Below are 22,175 nucleotides of genomic sequence, written 5' to 3'. Positions count from 1 at the left end.
TGCAATATGTATGTTCAAATCTTAGAATGCGATAACGTTCTGGTTCTCAGATGACGATATGTACATCTTCCATATGTGGTATGTATGACACAATGAGTTACTGCTGGAAACCCAGATAGAAATGACTTTAATTTGGGTCAATGCATCATTACTGGCCATGTCATGGCTGGTGTATTAAGCACCGCATACTGGCTCCCCCTACCTCACACTACTGTGGGAAAACTAGGATGTGATGTTCAAAGAGTAGTGGTACCCAAACATATCGTTCCTAGTTTTTGATTTCTCAGGAGAGATTGAAGAGAAAAGTTTCAAATTTCCATCAACTATTCATAGCCATTGCCCTTTTTTACTCAGCTCATGCATCCTCATTACGGCTTCCAAACCGTGTTGTGGGATACAAATGGTGGTTAATAAGTAAATGGTTGTGAATATTTGATTGAAATTACACGAAGAGCATTCCCTGTCTTGCGGTGATGAGATGAGACAGAAATGGCAAATAAATTGACATTTAAGAATTATTCTAGGGGCTATGTTAAATTCATGTATATTGATTGGGGCATAATGGGCCATGCCCCAGCAGTGATATAAGGTGTGGTAGGACAGAGAAATGGGATGAGTGACGAAAGTGCAATGAAGTGAGACTAACGACTGTGTAAGAGGGGTGCGGTTTTAAACAGCGTGTTTCGGATGCGACTGTGTGTACAGGAAGAGCCTTGTGACTTTCAGTTGGTTGCAGCCAAAGCTATTCTTAGATCTGGTTATTTTTGACATTACTTCTTGCATACAAGCGTAAAGGTGATGTCACCAGCAACTATTGAAATATTTGCACACAAACACACACACACACACACTCACACAAACATTTTGTAAATATATATGTTTGCATGATATCTTTTGATGTATATGTGTATGTTTGTGTTCCCTATTTGGCTTATACCATCAATTTATCAATGCCTATTTATAACCTGTGTTAACAAGGAGCCAGAATTTTGTTAATCACGTACTGTTCGTGAAAAAAAAAATCAAAAGTTGCCAAAATTAGGATCATGTTTGATATGGCAATGAAATACTGCATTGAGTCTCTGATATATCAAGATCGTGGTCAGTAAAAAGGCATTTATCAACACAATATAGCATGGTGTCAGACGCTTATAACATCTGTCAAAAAGATGCTTGTTGTAAATTCAAACAACAAATTAAAAACTGGTGTCAAAAATGAAGGATGTAAAATTGATGAAGAAAGTACCTCCTTGAGTTTGTTGATAGGAAATCTCATGCAGAATGGAACAGAAGTTTTTTTTTTTGTTTTTTTTTTTAGGATTGGGATCTAGAGCGAAGAGCTTGACCAGTGCTCACCACCAGTTAGACTTACAAAGTGCGACTGATGTACATTATTAGCATACCCTGAATTGAATTTTATACCACTAACAAAACTTGTAATGTAGTGAATCAACTGATTCACATGCTTAAATTTTGCATCATTCTGTTGACATGTCCAAGCTCATTAACTCTGAATCTAATTGACAGATGCTAACAGATCTATGTTCCCTTGTCATTCAGATATCATATTGTTAAAGTTGTGATTGCAGGATGATGATCTTAGGATGGTGATCATAGGATGGCAATCGCATGTTGGTGATGGTATATTGTGATGGTAGGAAGGTCATTGTCAAATGGTGATTGTCGGATGGTGATGGTAGGATGGTGATCACAGGATGACAACCGCATGATGGTGATGGAATATTGTGATGGTAGGATGGTGATCATAGGATGACAATCGTATGATGGTGATAGAATGTTGTAATGGTAGGATGGTGATTGTTGGATGGTGATCATAGGATGACAATTGTATGATGGTGGTGGCATATTGTGATGGTAGGATGTTAATGGTAGGATGGTGATCATAAGATGACAATCGTATGATGGTGATAGAATGTTGTAATGGTAGGATGGCGATTGTAAGATGGTGATTGTAAAATGGTAATTGTTGGATGGTGATGTTACAGATTGTGATCATAGGATGACATTTGTGTGATGGTGATGGAATGTTGTGATGGTTGGATGGGATTGTAAGATGGTGATTGTTGGATGGTGATTGTCGGATGGTGATTGTCAGATGGTGATAGAATGTTGTAATGGTAGGATGGTGATTGCAAAATGGTGATCGTAAGATAGTGATTGTCGGATGGTGATGGTAGGATGGTGATCATAGGATGACAACTGTGTGATGGAATATTGTGATGGTAGGATGGTGATTGTAAGATGGTGATTGTCAGATGTCAGATGGTGATGGTAGGATGGTGATTGTCAGATGGTAATGGTAAAATGTTGATTGTAGGATGGTGATTGTAAGATGGTGATTGCAGGATGGTGATCATAGGATGGCAATCATATGTTGGTGATGGTATATTGTGATGGTAGGATGGTGATTGTAAGATGGTAATTGTAGAATGGTGATGGTGATCTTTGGATGGTGATCTTAGGCTCATGATTTTGGGATAGTGGTCTATGACAGCATGGTGAAGAAATTCATAGTCATCACAAGCATTTTATGGGTAAAATAGTACATTTTACCTTTGATTCAATCATTGGTCAAATCCCTTTCTCCATCAGAAGAACTGTAAATAAGTGAATGAGGCTAACTTAAGATGACATGTCTTCATTTAGATTTTCCTTAATTCACAACATCACTTGGTTCGAACGCATTAGCATGATGGTGATCATTCTCAACTGCATCACGCTTGGGATGTATCGGCCATGCGAGGACATCGAGTGCGACTCCCAGCGCTGTCTCATTCTCCAAGGCTTCGACCACTTCATCTTCGCCTTCTTTGCCGCCGAGATGGTGGTGAAGATAGTCGCCATGGGAATGACAGGCAAGAAGGGTTACCTGGGGGAGACCTGGAACCGACTGGATTTCTTCATCGTCATTGCAGGGTGAGTCTGAGTTATGGGGGGATTAATTAACCTTGGATTGCAAGGTGTAAATATGAAATTTGTTTTGTTTAATGAAAATGGGATTTAAATTTGGGATATTATAGATTTATGGCATATAAAATGTATGATACCTCTGGAGTCCATGCTAGATGGATTGAATTAAGCATTCAAAGAAATTTGTAAGGAGTAGGCAGTAACAGAGATTAATTTGTCAATTAATGGATTGAAAAACCTTCAGGCAACATACATGTATATGTAATGGATTGTGCATCACTCTGATGGCACATCTAATGGGTGGAAAGAATAGATTGTGAAGTCCATAGAGGTTATTTCAGGAGTTAAGACTGTTTGATATATTGACATTGTGTCGAGTGCATAGTTCAAGGGATTCGTGTTATCAGCAATGAGTTGTCAGTGCTGGGAATGAGTGGATTGACCCCAGGATGGACAGTGATTGTTTGAGGGCAGTGGTTGAACTTGTGGTGGTGACTGTATAGCTTCAACAATTTCATTTATCACATGTGTCTTAATATATTATGATGGTGATGGTTGTGGTTATGGGTTTGGATGTGGTTGTGTGGACATAAGTTATTATTTTTCAAAGTGATCTTTCTTATAAAACGAGTTGAATTTTAAGGTAGATTTGCCAATAACTTTTGTACTAACAAAATGATGATATGCAAAAAAAAAATCAAACTTCAGGTAGAAAAAGATAGATCATGAGAATCACACTTTAGTTTCTACTGACTTCAATTGACTCTTGCACTTCCCAATATGCACCAAATAAGATACATGCCCTTATTACAGGATAAGGTATAAGTTTGAAAAAGATGGTCAAACATTTCTAATCAGATTACAGTTCACAAGTGCTGTGCTTTCCACTCTTTTACATTCTCGGAATAAATTACACCAAGCCAGAAGCTATCAAGTTTCTGCAAGAGAGAAAATGATGAGTACCTATATGCTTTCAAAAATCGATTATATCTAACCATGCAACCATTTTAATACAGTTGATTTGAGTGAGGCAGCAACATCATTTAGATATTGACACACATGTATGCAAAAAAAAAGAAGCCCTAAGCCTTATTCTATGTCATTTGCAAATAAGATGAGATAACCTTTTTTAAAACTCTTGAGACATAAGTGATTCTCTTTAGTTCATGTTAATTAGAACAAGTTCAATGTGAGCAAGCAAGCACTGTATTTGTTAAGTATGCCAAAGCGTGCTTCCTGAGAAGTTGAAATTTCAACTTTCCAATTTTCAAGTGAGATATGTATACCATTAATATTGGCCTGCCAATCTTCCCCCATAAACCAAGAGTATACATACCATTTGGGCTATCTGTAGTTACAAAACAGTTATTTACCTTCTTAGTTGATGATAAGCATTCATGCAAAGAATTCCCTTTGAAAAGAACTTAGTCTTCAATTAAATTGAACTAGTGGGGACATTAAGATTATGTCACCCACTCCTAGCTCTTGCTTTGTGGATTATATGTTTTCACAAATCTCCAACTAATCCTCTTAAAGACTGATCCTAAACCTGACAGAGAGGATTAAGTAAGGATAGAAAAGTGTATAATGGCATTTATTTATATCTTTAAAGCACAAGACCTTGCAATGATAAAAACATCTGAAAAAAACGTTATAATATCATTCATTTGTAATCAAACTTAGATATTAACAAAGCAGGAAGTTCATCCTGTGTAAATGTATAAGTTACTGCAAAGTTGGGTTTTTTTTTTCTGTGCAGTGCTAAAGTTTACCAAACTAAAACTTAGATCGAGACAAAGACCTTGCAAAATGTGATCTCTACAACTCAACAGATGTGTTTAACATTATCTGCAAACCTTCAACCAATTCTTCATTATCTTTACTCTATAGCAGATTAGGATAAGAGCAATCCTTTTATAAGTTGACAACAGCATATTATGCAGTGATCATTTTGCACAGTCGGAATACTGTAAAAAAAAAATCATATTGTAAACTTAGTGCTTGTAATAAATTTTGATAGCTAGATTTTTGTTATGGCTTTATGTCATCAACATCAACTGACTATGAGATTCTGCTTAGAAGGAATATATATAAATTTATGTATATCTTTATTGATGCTGATGCTTATAATCTATATTTGGTGCATATTGTCTCCTGGTTGTTGAGAGTGAAAGAGAATGAATAGATATGCACTGAGACATTGAAGACTATAACTGCGCACAGAGTATCAAATGTTTTGAGTTGTGTTTCACAAAGATATGACATGGAATTTGCTGCCTCTTTTGATTTATGAAACTTGACTATTGCATCAGAATGAGAAGCTTTTCTTTATGACTAAAAGTGTTCCGTAATTGCAACCATGTGCATGTAAGTTCAATGAGACTTCTTGGATTGAATTTTCTTGCTTTTGAACAGCCTTCTTGTACATTATATTCAATATATATTTCTCTTGAGTGTGCATTTATCAAAGCTCTGTATTGTACTTCTTTCCTTTGAATCAATTCCAAACTTTATTTGATAAATCAACATTTTAATTGATATAAAATTTTTGGAAAGTGACTTAATTAGTCAATATACTGTTTGTAATAGGTAATAGCTCAAGCCCCCTTTGAAAGTGTTCCCATAGTTATGTACCATTATACATGTATGTATGTATATGTATGTATGTATATATACATTTATGTATATATACATGTGTATATACATACATACTGTAGATATCATGAGTTAGTCTCTCTAAAAAAAAATCGAGTGAAAATATTCACTCCTAAAAGAGTGAATACAAAAAAGAGTGAATTTAGAGTGAAATTAAAGTGAATTTTGAGTGAAAATGTTCATTTTCACTCATTTTGGAGTGACCTCAGGGATCACTCAAAGATTTTGGAGTGATCCCTGTGGTCACTCTAAAACGAGTGAAAATGAACATTTTCACTCAAAATTCACTTTAATTTCACTCTAAATTCACTCTTTTTTGTATTCACTCTTTTAGGAGTGAATATTTTCACTTGATTTTTTTTAGTGAGTAAGTGAAATAGCCAAGTTTTTAAGAAATTTCATCTGTACAAATCTCCACAGTGCCTTGTTAGGTTCTGCAACTCAAAAGATGTAAATAAAGTGCTTCTTTCATGTACTTTTTGTGATTTGAAAGTATGAAATGATATCTATATTTGTTACTGTATTATGTTAAAAGAAAAAGAGCCCAATGCAGAGAGTGAATGATATATTGTAACCAGACTTAATGATAAATTATCATGTTTGGGATGTGAATTAAAAAGACAACCCCTTCCATTCCTTCCATTTCAGTTTTCCCCCCAACAATCTTTTGCAAAGCTAAGTGTTTTCTTGGCCTCCGGTGCATAGGAGATGATTCTTTTAATAACGTCCTTCCCTTTTTCCTGCTTCCTTTGCCTTCCTCTTATGTTCAAATTCTCTGTATGGGAATGTTAAATATGATAAAGGATTGCTGAGTACATCATGGAGTAAGAATACACTTCCAACTTTATTTTCTTCGTCATTTTTTATATATTTCTTCTTCTTTTTTCTTTTTTGATTGGTCACTCAGTGTTGCATTGTCCTTGTGAATCAAGAGTTCTAGAGTTGTCCATTTTTTCAGTAGTGAACTAATGCAGCGAATCGTGAAGAGCTATTCTCAACCCATCGGTCCCAAGTGCTAATGGGAATGGGAAAAGTAGAGTGTAAAAACACCTCTCTACTTAAATGTACACATTTTTCACCTTGCCCACAGCCAGAAGGAAAAAAATAAGACACATGGTCATTGAATGTCATTCTACTGTAATCAAGTATTTAGTTTAGGAATTGAATTTGCTTCTAAATGTAACTGTGGCCAAAGTCAGTCACCACTGATCTTCTACCTCATCCTGAGGTGACAAAAAAAAAGAAAGAAAAAGAAAATGATAACACATTAGTTGCTCACACCTCCACTGAAACTCTGTCTTGGGCATATGAGATAATTAGCAGTCATAGTCTTACTAATACATGAATATTCATGACTTGCCACAGCCAATGACATTCCTGGGCCCGATGGGTGTGCTTTGCAGCTAACATGCATTTTGGCTTGATGTATTTTCTAACACTCTAATTTTCACTTTGCAATGTGCTTGCAATATTGATTATCATTAATTTCTTTCTTTTTTGTACGATACTAATAACTGAAAACTTAAGTTGTAGATGTCCTGTTGTCATGCATTTCATTAAATTGACACTCACATTTTTAGATTCTTTCTCTTCTCTGCATAACTGTATGTTTGTCATACACTTTTTTTTCACACCTTATTTTTGTCTGAAGACATGCAAAGCTGTGCTTCATTGCAAATTCCATCCCACCAATTGGAGAATTCAAAGAAATCAAGGAGTGAGAAAAAAACACAAATTTAGAAATAAATGGGTTATTTTTCATGCTCACCAGAATATTGCTAGAGTCAGCAGAAATACAAGTTAGTGGCCTTGATGTTCAACTGAGATATAGATTAGGACAGTGAACCATGTATACCAGAAAATTTAAAAAAAAAGAAAATGTGCCCAAGGCATTGAACGCTTTATGCTCATGATTCTTCTCTCATCATTCATTTCATTGCTCAAAGCTAGTCATTTGAAGCATGGATGCACCCTTTATATTGTGTTTCTTCATCCTTATTTTTTTCTTCTTTTCACTGCATGCCACAGACATTGCACAAAGCACATACTGTGAGCATATCTCATAGCAGCTCTTCACTTTTTTTCAGTCAATGTGCAAACACCTCATAGCCAGTAGACCGCTCTGTCCAGAGTGATGGGAAGATATATCATCGTGGGAAATGCTGCTGGGAGGACAAAAATATGTTAGCTTTAATTAAAGTTTAGTTCAGAATTTGGATATTGCACAAAATTTTTATTAGGCGCTAGTAGAAATATGTGTAAAGTGGATGGAGTTTAGCTTTATGTGTACACAGAGCAATTTAATTATCAGGTCGTGTGTAGAGAGAGATGTAGGGTATGACAGCATCTGTATATGTGATACCTATTCAGTAGTGTTGATTGTCTTAATGCAGTGTTACATCAGTACAACAGAGTGTTCATTTACAGATAACAATATTCTGGTATATACAGTGTAATCACATCAAGACTCTAAAACTTGATACAAGCATTTGTCTTGCAGAAGTTTTTCTTTTTCTTTTTCCTCTCTATCTCTCTTTTTATGCTTCAGAATGTACTAGTAACAGTATGAGGACATAGATAAGATCATACTCTATGCTATGACATCACTGGCCTACATTATTATATGCCAGGGAGCACAAAAGAGTGTGCAAGATGGATGTAAAAACATGAAGTATGTTTAATCTTTTGCCTGCTTTTGGTTTAGAGGACAGGATGCAGAAAACATGCAGTCTGTATGCAAGTCTATGTAACATTATACCAACTGTACTACTGTATGCCATGCCTGTAGACACAATGGTACACAACACTAGTCAAATTAAGTACTTGGCATCCAAATTGTTGACATTAATTGGTACTGTATGTCAAGAGGATCCACAATAGGTACATAGGTAATCGTAATATTTGATATCTTGGGCATTGTTTGTGGCAAGATTTCACGTTTTCTGAAGACCAGAATTGTAGACAGTCATGTTCTAGACTTAAAAGAATGTTTTTCATGCAGTATCTCAAAGCATAATGAACCTGATGACCCAGCAGTAAATAAAAGAAAGAAAGAAAGAAAGAAAGAAAGAAAGAAACAAACAAGACAGAGAACAATTGGCAAATTAGAAGGCTCCTCAAACGTTAAGGTAACGCTTTTACAGCCTTCTCTCATTGGGTGTGTCAAAGTAAGTTGGAATATTTGCAAGTGTCCCTTCCACTTGTATCACGACATGACATTCAGACATTTCTAGGAGAGCTACTTTCTGAGGGTTTTCTGTGTACTCAGCATACCCATTTTTTTGTTAAACCTACAAGTAAAGAAAACCTTTCTATAGTTAGATGCTAGCCATGGCTATTTTCTAAAAACAGGTTCATGATTCCATCATATTTTTCCACTAGGGCATTCCCAGAATACCTCATGGCTCAAAAGTCAGTTTCATAGTCCCCGTCCGCTGACCTCCGAACCGTCCATGCCTCCCTGTTTAGCCATCTGCTCATCTCCAGTCGCCTTGACCCCGCCTATCCCTGCCACATTATAGATTTCCCCTGCCCAAGCCTAAGCTCTCTTTCCCCAGCCAATTCCATTATTTGTGCCTAGACCTTCATTTCCTCAGCCTATTTTTTCCCTCCCTTTTTATTTGCTCCTTATATAATCCTGTGAAACTCTGCAACATCCAAAGCTTGATTTGAGAACTTACGAAAGAAAACATTTTGTATTGCATACTGCTGTTCAATTCCCAATGAATAACAGATTTTCTTCTCTTCATTATTCTTCCATTAATGACCAAGTTTGACAATGTGTAGACCATATTCCATTGATTTGAATGATGTCCCATCCAGAGCTGTATACCCTTAGAAAACCATACTTTTTTTTTGATAGACATGCTATAAAGAAGAATGGAATTTGAAGATATCAGACCACATCTTCAATATTTACTTTGTGTGGTTTGAAAGCTCTAGTAATATTGACTAGCATCAAATGTACTGTGAGGCAAGTTCCCCGGTAAAGTATATGTTCAGACCAAATATTTAAACAATGAGAGGCCTATTCCTTGCTGGAGGGTGTGTAGGATGATGTATTTTATCTCACAGAAGTAATCTGTGGTATTAATTAGTTTACCATTGAATGACCAAAAAAAATCCACAAGGAATAGTGCACCTTACCTGTTAAAATTTAAGCATTTCCAATCAGGAAATAAATACTCCATGTATCATAAAATAGAGGAAGAGTTATCTAGCTGCCTTGAATTCAATTAATTTTTGTCAGATTTGCGTGGAAATATTCTGTTCTTACGTGATAAAGTGAAGAGGACTAAAATACTTTGTAATCATTGTCTTATCACATTTCATTGCTGATGCAGTGTGCATAGTAATGTGTATAATATTATGAGTGGATATGTAGGCTAGTTATGACATACTTTTGCAGAATATTTTGTAAAAAAATCACTGTTTTCATTTTGCTACGAGAGGATTCACCATTTCCTGGACAGAAGAAGTCATAATGTGGTGAAATAATGATCCCTCTGCCATAACGGCTCCCAAAAGGGATAACAACTTTTCCCGCCGCCATCACAACTTTTATAGTACACCACAGGAAAAATAGGATCCCTCACACCAAATGCAAGATCCTTGGCTTTGCAACATTCTTTTGAGTAGAAAGAGTGAAATGCAAATTTGATGAAAGTTATAGAAGCATGAAAGTTGTTTGATTTTGCACACCCAGTGGCACACCTGAAAAATCATTGACTGCCTGCATTCATCGCTGCACTCGACTTGGTCAACTGGGTTTGAGACGGTGGCCATGTTGTCCCAGTGCATGTTTACAATCTTTGTGCATACATATGGTGGCAGCACTGGTACCCTTCTAAAACCGAATTGGCCATGCTCTTTGTGCAGAAGTGAGGTGCTCAGATGGCACGGAGCCAACTGCCGTCACTTCGCTGCTCACAAACATCCCCAGTTCAGTTTACCACCCTCACTCCGCAAGTTTAATTTCCATGGCTTATCACATCGTTATCGCAATATGACATCTCTCACTCGCCCAGTCGTATCGCTTCACCGTGCTCCCCGCCCCTCCCCACCATGCTCTTCCCGCTGCCTCCCCCACTTTCATCTCGATGAAAACATGAAGTCCGCTCTCTCTCATTGAAGAAAGTGTATTCTTCCAGTGATACGAAGCTTAATCTAAGGATAACCACTACCCTCCCATTCCTTCTATATGAAGTCCAGTTTTTATCAGGAAGAGATACTTAACACACTATATGTTATACACTCTATGCATTTGATCTTTCTAAAGCTCTGATTCTTATTGCAATATTGTTTGATCTCTGCATTGGTGCTATATTATCCAGATCATTAACATAGTCATGTTTGAATAAAACACTGTGTATATATGAGCAAGATAGATTATCAATGGTGGTACTATGGTTATGGTAAAAGAGATATCCCAACTCTTTCTAGAAAATGGAAAAGAAGTCTTTAAACCCAACATCATTATCAATTACCGAAAGAGCAAGTGGAAAGCAGATTTCCCAGTCGAGGAATGATGGGGACTTCATGTTTTTTTCAAGGTGAAATTTTCTCTGTGTTTCAGACAGTCTACACTCTTACTGTCATTAAGAAAGAACACTTTATTCAGCTGAGGTAGATTACATATATAGATATGATGTTATTCCTATAAAATACAGTCTGTATGTGCATTTTAAATGAAATTTGAAACATATTCATCTTTTAAGAAACTGATCAAATTCTTTGCAAGCTGCTGTAAACTCGTGCAACTCTGCTCTCTCCTTGAAACAAGATTTGTTCTTGGATTAAAAAGTTGTCATATTCTCCATTATCTGTAAATGCTGCACTAGTAGTTTTTTTTTTCCTCTCTGTCTCACGCAGTTATCTACATTACCACTTGGTTTATATCTGTTCATTGATTTTTATGGCAAACTTATCCATTTCTTGCTGTACAAGTCTTTAAAGCAAATTATACCACACTTAAATTTTCTCTATATGTTGATGATAGCCGTGCACAGCCATATCAGTAATGCATGACATATAGGCCATTACAGCTGTGTTGTGTTCTATTCAACGTTGTTGTCTTATTGTTTTACTCCACCATTGATCGTCTATCTTGCCTGCTCGGTTACATGATTTTTCTATATTTTATTGGGATCATATCCATATACAATTTTATTTTCTTACGGTAATAATCAGATGTACCTTTTATCTTGTCAACTGTGATAATCCAGTTATCAGAGTACTTAATACTGTTCTAACAGTTCTAATGATTATGTAAATGATTCCAATCAGTTGAATGTGTGATCTGTGTATGATTCAGGTATCAAGTTCTGATGCATGGTTGATGTTACGCTAAGTTCGAGGCATGTGTGAGATATCAAAGTATTCTATTTTACAAGTTCAGGACTATGTCATGCCCTGAAAACAATCTTTTTAATGTCACCTAAAATATAATCCAAAGAAAGCAAATGTAATAGAAAAAAGAAAACATCTCCAAAAAAAAAATGTCCCCTAGATCTTCAAGCTTGATAAAAATTCATAGGGCAGTAAGGTACCCACTTGTTGGATGATAAGAGCCAATTTCAGTTTGTAATCAAGAAGTTGATTCTGGGATCATGTCTGGACTTTATCACAAATTCCATTTCAGCGGAACGCATACTATGCACAAAATTGTATTAAAGTTGTCTTTCTTTTCACTTACTAAATATAAAGACAACTGTTTGAAAAGTAAAGCTACACAGACACCCAAGAAACATCATGTATCCTTAGGATACCGCTGTGCCTTATGTTCATGGAGTGTATTTATGTAACTATGAGATATATTTTTAGTGTTTCTGGAGATGCTCTGTTTAATATGAATGCAATAACACATACTGTGTACCAATGATGACAGGTTGGTAACAATGACTTTTGTTGAACACCTATGAAAAGAACTGGCTATTCCAGATGGCCTTGACATCAATCAAATTCCTCCACCAATAAAATGCTGTCCATTGCATGCTGTAAACACGAAAGAAATCCCTTTTGTCCATGTCAGTATAATGTCTAATACCTTCCTTCCGATACCTAACTGACTTTGATGTATTACACATAACATTTGTATATTTATCATCCATTCCAAACCCTCTGATGTAACTATTGTCACACTAACATATTGTGAAGTCAGTTACTGTAAAACCAGACATGTTTGCATGCATGAAACTTTCGTGAGGAGCCACAGTTTACGAAAGTAAAATGCGTGTGAAAGAGCTTGTCTAGACAGTCCAGTACATTTTTTTCATTTTTCTTAATGGTTAGTATTTCTTTAAAGTTTCATGCCATGAAGAAGGTCCTCAGCTCCAATTTGTGAAATATTCATGCTGCGAATGTTTGTGGTTTTACGCTATTTACCCTGAACCTTTCCTTTACCTTGTGATGTCTGCAGTTTAGGTGTCTTCAGGTCAACATTGTCCACATGTGACTAAATAGAACAGCTTTCAGGCAAAAGTACATACATATTATGCTCAAATACCCTCTCTTTTCCTACTGTTTTGATATTAATGAAGGTTCTATCACTACTAGTTAGCCATGTGACTTGAAATGTTCTTACTTCAATCAGATACCATCCATGCCAGATTTTTAAAAAAGTCATGTTACTACATTATAGTCTAAACAAACAGTTTTCAAACAAAGTTTTAAAAAAGTCCAGTGAAACTGCTGCCAGACATTTTGACCTCTGTTTTTATATTGTGTCTAATAAAATGCATAAACATAAGTCAAGATAAGTAAAGATTTGCTCTAGGACAGGAAAATATCAAATTTAAAAGTGAATAGACTGTAATGCCATTAACATGTAATATAATATTGTCTGAAAACTGAGAACCTAATGATTGGCTATCTATAATCACCACCACATGCTTCAAAAGATTTTTGCTCTCTTAGAAATTCATTATGCCTTACCACAGATAATAAATTTACATTTAGTAGTTTTCAAATTGAATGGAGAGGATATTTAGTATTAATGTGAAGAAATGGATGTAGGGAATTGAATTACAACATATTGTAGTTCTTTTTCATGCACCTTGCTTCCAAATGTGCAGATACACAGTTAGGAAGTATGGAAGTGTTGCTGAGAACAAGTTTTCTCCTTCTTGTGTAACATGCTTTCAAAGATTTGTTAATTTATTAAATATAGTGCAATTATAAAGTATTTCTAGGATTCAAAAAAGGCAAAGTGAAAGTAGGGTTTTAAACTCTTGAAATGTCAAGCATAAAACTTGCAATGGTGTTACATTAAATCAAAATGTGAACTAGTGTTCTGTAAATATTTAGCCGTGTTGAAAGTAAAGTTTATCAGTATTTAAATCTGTAGGATAAGGAAACTGACTTCGTGCACACTTTTCTAAGGCAACGTTGTTTTTCATTGTGTATTAAAGTCAGCATAAGTTATATTCATGCAGAAGCGTGGATAATTCGGGTGCTGTTTGTTATTCCGAAGGTTCGTTATTCCAAAGGATTGTTATTCCGAAGGTTTGTTAATCCAAAGCACACAATTTCCCTATGCCTAGAGGTTCTTTAATCTGAAAATGAAAAAGGGTTCGTTAATCCAAACATTTGTGGCGATATTCCGAAGGTTCGTTATTCCAAAGGTTTGTTAATCCGAAAATGAAATAGGGTTCATTGTTCCAAAGGTTTGTTAATCCGAAAATGAAATAGGGTTCGTTATCCCAAAGGTTCGTTGATCTGAAAATGAAATAGGGTCCGTAACGAACCTTCGGAATAACGAGCCTTATTTCATTTTCGAATTAACAAACCTTATTTCATTTTCGGATTAATGAACCTTCAGAATAACAAACCTTATTTTATTTTCGGATTAATGAACCTTCGGAGCAACGAATCTTCGGAATAATCAACCTTCGGAATAACGAACCTTCAGAATAACGAACCTTCGGACTAAAGAACCTTCGGAATAATGAACTTTCGGAATAATGAACTGTAACCGAGAACTCAATATCAGGCTTTTATGGGGGGGGGGGGGTCAGATTTGTTCTAATTCAATATTGTTTTGGAGTGATACATGGTGATGTCAAGATTATATTTGACATTTTAAAAGCACATGATCTGTTTGATCATAAAAAAGGTCCAAATACACTTTCCTTTTGACATTAATGCTTCTCTTTAATTACAGAGAGAGACTGCCTGTGGGATGCAGATATATCACACATACAGAAGAATTTATGCATGTGTACCTGATCACTGAATTATGCATCCCTACCACTGCTTCTTAGAACATGTGTGGTAAAGTTTAAATAAAACCCACTTTTTTTTTTTGGGGGGGGGGGGTTCCATAAGTGAAGAATTGATGTGCCTTGATTTTCATTGGCAGAGCTGCTGGGATGTAATTTGTCGTCTATGTTGAAATTGCAAGACTTAAAAATACTTGAAGCAATAAGTTAATATGATAGTCATGGTAAATCTGAAAACCTAATGATAGCCTGTCAACTGCTTCTCCTTAGGATTCATATTCATGTTTTCTAAAACTACAGCCTGTAGAGTATAGTCTCTTCTTATGTGTTACCACGCTGTGCTGAACAAAATGTATATTGTTAGTCCACTGCCAAATTTCACAAGAAATAAGATACATGTAACTTGCAGGTTTTTCACTTTGTTTTTATGATGAAAAGACCAAATCAGTCATCAAGGCAACACTACCATGATTTGTCAGCAATTACTCAAATGTTGCCCCTTTTTTTGATAAATGCCAAAAAAGTGTGACAATTGAAATGGGCATTTACATAATAACCTGCAAATTGTCATATTTTGTTTGTAACCATAGGAAATTGCTCATACTTCAATACCCTTGTCTTACTACCCAAATTGTTGATCTCCCTGGAATAACATTCAAACATAAAATGCAATTGATGAGTATATCCAAATATCCCACTCTGCAATTACTAAAAACATCCTTCTCATTTGGGAACGAAGTCTTTGTAATACTTTAACTCTTATATCGTTGTATTCTTCAAATTCACATTAATCATTGTATCACATACATATGCATACAATATCAATATATTGGTAAACAGGCAATAACAGTTAGTTATTAAGCTTTATAAGCATTTATGTCTCCTAACATGTGCTAAGGTATCAAACAAGAAGGAATGTTGATTTATTAAGAGTCATTTACTGTATGGGAGTAATAGTAACTAAATTATTTTCCTTGTTTTTATTGACTCATATGTTTCTGACTTGTGTTTAAAAATGACATGTATCTCTCCATGTAGATGTTAAGTAAAACTGATTTGTGATATGCCTGCTAATACATCTGGAAATGTGGATTTATTTGACTTAATCATGCATGATTTAGTTTCTCATCTATGCCTGCACGCTTTTTAGGAATGCTAATGGCTTCATTTCGATCAAAATGTCAAAATACGTTTGAAGTCCTCCTCGCATTAATGGATTTATGATTTGTGCTTGTTGTTTTGTATTTGCTATGCATGGACAGAACAAACTGTGATCAACAGTAGTATTATTGTGCAAGCGTACCACATGCTAGCTTTATTCCCGTGTAGTGTAGATAGAACTGTGTATGACTGGTAAAGGCTTGTCATTTCTGACTGTACTTTATTTGATATGTTTGTGCTGATGTGAAGTATTGTGTGCAGTGTTATTATTTTGTGTCAAGGCCTATCTGGAATTGTTGCCATAGAAACTGTCTCTTTTGACAGGTCATTGACCTGTTAGAGACACTCAAGAGCTGACATATCTTAGCTTAAGAAATCTTTATGATGATTGTGCCATAATGTATATGCTGTATATTTGTTTTTGCATATTCTTCAATGCAACTTAGCTTTTACAATCCAAAATGATGATATACTCAATGTTGATGCTTATGGAATTACAGCTTTCTCTATTTCTAGCCTTCTGTTACCAGCATTGTAAGTTTGTTTGGAAAAGAACAGTCTTCAAACATCAAATGGAATGCTTTTTTATTGTCAACTAATCTTATTCACCAAACCAAGCTTCAGTTTGTTTTTTTTTTTAGTATTCTAATTTGAGAATGTCTTCTTTTCACTTCAGAAACTTTACATTTCTTTCTTTTTTTAAACTAGAAGATTAAAGGGTTAATCTTATCACTTAGAAGAAAAACTTTAAGAAAATGATTCCATAGTGCCCAAGAGGATGTTTAACTCATTCAGTCGAGAAATGCATGTAGTGAATTAAGTGTGATGGCAAGTTGTTATTAATGCCATCGTAAATCATTCATGTCCATGATTTCCACTTGAGCAATGGTAAGCTCAGCCATGACTTCCAACAGAAGTATTTGTTAAGTCAAGACCATGCATCATTTAATTTTTACCATAAAAGAAATCCTTCAATTCTGCACTGCAAGATGTGAAGTGAAAGAGAATCTGTTTCTAGTAGACTATCATTATATTAAAATCTGATTTTTCATTGCTGAGAGGCACAGAAGAATTGTAAATATGTTTGCCTGACTTCAGAGCAAACAGGAAGCTTTTCTAGGGCCAGAAAATCATACCCTCGAATGGACAACAAAAGTGACTGTTAATGTCAGTCTTGAAACACATATTATTAAATTATGGTAGACATTCCATAATGAGAGTTATGATGGAATCTGTAAACTTAGTTAACATCACAGATTTAGATGTTTCAATTTTATTTGCACTGGGAGAAATGATACCAAAATGGTACAAGCAAGAATCTTTTTCAGTTAGGTACATAATATTCAATTTACAAATTTCTGTGTTTTATAGTTGCCTTTGCAAATTTTCCACTGATTATAGATTCAAATTATATGTTTGATTTTTCAATGTCAGCCTTATGCAAGACCAGTTCCTAGTTTTATTTGAAATTTTGGTATCATGGAAAACTTCACATTTATACCTAGTTTCATTTACAAAAAATCTTTCCTTCGGCAAAAATATTGTGAGGGAATAAAATTTTGGAAGCCTTCTATGCAAAGGAATAAAGGACATTGACATGTGCATCACAGTATATGCAATCATGCAAAGCGTTTGATCATTTTGTGATAAGATCTTACCTGAATATTGACATGAGTTGATCAAAATTATCATGAAATTAGCAAGGCAAATGTGGATAGCCTGTAAGACTATCCACAGGGCACAAAGTTCAACTTGAAGTGATAGAAAAAAAACAACAGAAAGTTGCATTAAAATTTTGTTGAAAAACTCTCAACATCATGTTACCAAAACCTTAATTCAAATGTTCTGTCATAGGAGAGGCAGAAGGGGATTAGTATCCTCAAAAGACTGCACAGAGGTATTGCCTTTTGCCTCTCATTCAATGACGGGTGTATGAAAAAATAACAGACAATGTGAATTCCAAATTGATCATAGATGGATGTCATTTTAATCCATAATCTTCTATGCTCTCTACCCGCTCCATCCTATCTTCATCCTACCATGCAACCCGCAGAGTCTTGGAGTACAGTTTGAACTTGGAAAACATCAACCTGTCGGCCATCAGGACAATACGAGTTCTGAGACCTCTGCGTGCCATCAACAGAATACCAAGTAGGTGCTCATTGTCATGCAGGACCATGCAAAACTTTAACGAGCTTTCATTATTGGGGTATGAGTCCCCCTTGGATATACTCTTGATGAATTCCTTGTGCATTTAATCTAGTATGATGACCAGGGAATAATATACCATGACATTTTTTTTGTAACCAGTGCTGGAGATTCTGGTTGTGGATAGAAATTCATGTTCTTGTGTCATATCAGAAGAAAATTATGATTGGAGTCAAAAGGGGCCTGAGCTTTCAATCCTAGCAGAATCTTTGTCAGATGCAAAATGACAAACATGTAGGGTACGAAAACACATGTGTTTGCTTTCCCCTACATGGACTACACACAACAAACAATGACCCCGTTTAAAGTGCGGGCGCGGCCCGGCCCAGCCCCGCTTCAGTACAAACACGCAAAAGGCTAAATCCGAGGCCAAAATTGGCCTCGCATTTGGCCTTGCTCTGGAGGTGGTCGAGCCGCGGCCGAGCCGAGCCCGGCCTTTTCTCAGTGTAAACGCAAACTGGGCCAAATGCGCGGCCAATTTTAGTCTGGCTTCCAAACCCTCTGTCTGTACTATTTCGCTAATCAGGATATTAAACCCCTCAACGTCGAAAACTAGCATAGTTTAAGGTGGTTTTGTCCTGCAAAGGATTTTTTCCTTCGACAAAGGCCTTTGCCCGAACGGCGACTTCGTCGCCATGGTATTCAGTTGGCAAAAGGTCTGAAAACCAGACAACACCAAATTGCGTTTGTTTACAAGCAGAGAGCCACTACGACAAAACATTGAAAGGTTTCAATCAAAAGCGCGGCCGAGCCCGGCAGTGTAAATGGACGAAATTGCTGGGCCCGGCCTCGCAATTGAGGCTGGGCTTGGCCCGCGGCTCGGCCGCGGCTCGGCCCAGCCCCGCACTGTAAACGGGGTCACAGTCTGAGGAAGGCTAGGGACACAGAACGAAGAAAACAATGTAGTAGGTCAGAAGTCAAAGGCAGGGACCAAAGCAGGTGAGGAATGGGGATTAAAACATAATTAGAAAATTATGATCATTAGTGACTGCTGCAGGATCACTCTATATCATTTAATTCATACATTTCTGTGTTCTGTAGCAACAGAGTACAACTCAAATTTGTTTTTTTTTTTGTGAAAGGGAGAGGGAAAGAGGTCTGTACGGGTAAGGTATTAAATCAATTTGCAACATTCTTTGTCCTTCTCCTATCATTCGTCCGTGAAACAAATACCTAGAAATGTCTTCCCTTTTATTGCCTCCTAAAGTATCATACCATTTTATGAATGTGTGTGTGGGGGGGGGCACATTTATCATGGATGGACAACCATGAACATGAACATGAACTCATTTCCTTGTGTTATGTTGGTGTTAACTTTAAGGAAAATTGTCATTGGAGGTTGCTTTTATCTTATTTTACTCTTTCTCCTGTTTTTCTTTGAAGTGAAAGGCTGTTTTTGTCTTCTTGTTTTGTTTCCCATAGTTAAAGGTTATTATGATAGCAAGATAAGGTCACCAAATATATGTTTCCAGTATCAGAGCACATCACAAAAGTCTTTCTTGAAATACACACATGGTGTTTAGAAAATTGAAGGAAGGAAAAAGGTTGTTCACACTATGCATTATGAAGAATTACAATTTGATTAGTTTCTGTGCAGTTGTATGAAATGATAATTTATATAATCTTATTCAGTACTATGAGAGTGATGTAAGATTTATGAATGTCAATCTAAAACTGATTTGATGTCTTCCCAGATGAGTGGGTCCCAGAAGATTTCTAATCCTTATGACAAACTCGAATGCGTATGCCTACTTGTGTGTGTATGTCACACATGGGAAATAACATGTAATTGAAGTTGGCAAATATTCGAATGAGATCCGTGATGATCATAACTCGATTGTGATGAGAACGGCAGGAATGGGTGATTTTTTGCAAAGAGGGGTGATGATGCTGAATGAATTTTTTAAGGGTGTGTGAAATTATCAGGGGGAAGAATGTCATGTTTGCCAAAAAATTGTAATGCTGCTGGATTCGTCTTCATGAGCCAGCAAGGTCCCTAGCTAGATATTGCCAGTTCGTCGTAAAAGGGTACAGTCACCAGCCACTGACCTTTAGAATGTGACCTATCTTCTTTACTTTCTAAAAGGATCAGTGAACACTGTACAGGTGCCACATGATCATTCTCTAATATTACAAACAAGTTTTTAAATATGTAGGAAAACACACAAAGTGCCTGTAGAAATGGTTTGCTGAACTGTACCAAATATAATCTAGCAAATGTAGGCGCAACTTACCCCCGTTTTGTGACAGCAAGAACTTTGATATTTAATAATCATGTGAAGATCAAGAAAGCAATGTACTATATAGAAATTTTTGAAAAAAAACTCACATTATGTCTTGACAACATTGAAAATTGTTTGCTTTGGGGTAAAATATCACATTTGGTTTGTGTGAACATATTTAGTTTAATGTACAAATTAGTTTGGGTAAATGTTAATTCATATTTATAAGCACACAGTATGAGTAGCTATCTTCTACTACATCTTAAAATATCTGTGCTTTACACAAAGGTAATGTGTGAACAGAATTTTCTTGATAAGTAAGCAAAGATGATTATCTAAATACTAAACCCATATTCTACTAAACCCACAATATCTTGGAGTGTAAATAAAACTCTGGTAGCATTATTTACAATGAACAAGGTAGTGTCAATTGTGTGATCTGTAGAAAGTCCTTTATGACATCAAATAAGAATATATCTAACATCTGTTCTTTATTTTTTTCCAACATTATCACAAAACAGAAAAGCTCATGGCTTTCATTTATAATCTATTAATATTCATCCCATTAATTGTGGGAAACTCAACACAGTTCAACACAGAAACTCAACACAGTTTCCCAATTATAGGGAAACTCAACACAGAAAAGCTCATGGCATTCATTTCCAATCTGTTAATATTTATCCCATTAATTATAGGGAAACTCAACACAGCCTTAATGGCAGTTTGTATCATAAAAGCATGAAAAGAAAGACTATTTTGAGTTCTTATTGTAACAGTGCTGAAGAATTTCTATCTCTGTCATAGGATTTTGCCTACAATGTGTAGCAATTATTACTACAATGATTTCCTGCTATGACATTTCTGGATTGACAACCCCCTCAACAATCGTTCAGACATAGTGAAGACTGAGGGTCTCTTCTACCTGGAAAAGATGGTATCAGCGTGCCTGACTGATTAGGCCATGTCGGAATGTGGTTTTATGCACGATAGCAAGACACGCTGTTGGTTCCCAGAATGGAATAACCGTCCGCTTTCATGTCTGAGAATTTAAGTTTCTCAGAAGATGTGTTATTGTATTCTGATCTCCTGCTTTGTGGATGGACTGCATGAGATATCACTGAGAAGATCTGATTACACAAACCTTCAATTTATGATTTATGTTTTCATTTGTTGGAATTAACAACAAGAAAAATTGTTACTTTGTCACTAAAGTAAAAGTAAAATTGTATGCCCTTTTCCCTGTGTGTAAATGATATTAAAAGAAAAGGATGCATTTCTTGCCTGTACAAAATGGTATCAAAGGAAAACCTTCAGAATACATTTTTTTCCTACATGAAAGTCATTCTATGGTATATATAGAAAAAAAAAACCCAGAATGCAGTGGAAAGCAGTTGTGAATTGTCTATCTTGTTGAAATGGGTTTGTAGGCTGTACAATGAATATGAATAAACAAGTGAGTTCATATAAATCTCAAACCCTCAATATGTTGTGATTTATGCATTCAGTTTTTAATATGATGTGCACATCAGGTGATCCAGCAGATGTACCTGTATACATACCTTTCATACTGTCCAGAATAAAGGGAAATACAAGCACCCAATAGCAATCAATCAAATTGGTACTGTTTCTTTATCTGTTAACTTGTATCTGGCTATGGACATTGGCTTTTTCTTTCTCAATCTCTCTCTTCTGTGCCCTCTGTGATAATAGTATGTATCCATTGGCAGTGATTGATATGTTACTTGTGTGCAGGGCACAGGTGTGTACAAAGGAGATCTGG

The 22,175-nt window shown here is 35.9% G+C and overlaps 1 protein-coding gene across 1 annotated transcript in view; it reads left to right on the top strand.

The window, feature by feature from the left end:
- Positions 1-2,697: 2,697 nt before the first annotated feature.
- The window catches only part of LOC139722919 (voltage-dependent T-type calcium channel subunit alpha-1G-like), a 47,050-nt gene continuing 27,572 nt past the window's right edge, over positions 2,698-22,175 (top strand). The window contains exons 1-2 of the mRNA XM_071634201.1: positions 2,698-2,937; positions 18,019-18,116. Coding sequence (XP_071490302.1) covers positions 2,711-2,937; positions 18,019-18,116 — 325 coding nt within the window. The 5' untranslated portion in view covers positions 2,698-2,710. The remainder of the gene's footprint in view (positions 2,938-18,018; positions 18,117-22,175) is intronic.

The sequence above is a fragment of the Diadema antillarum genome, unplaced genomic scaffold, assembly GCF_040938485.1.
Source record: "Diadema antillarum isolate AM-2024a unplaced genomic scaffold, OU_Dant_1.0 scf00000177, whole genome shotgun sequence".
NCBI lineage: Eukaryota > Metazoa > Echinodermata > Echinoidea > Diadematoida > Diadematidae > Diadema > Diadema antillarum.
This window is presented reverse-complemented; position numbering and strand designations above follow the sequence as displayed.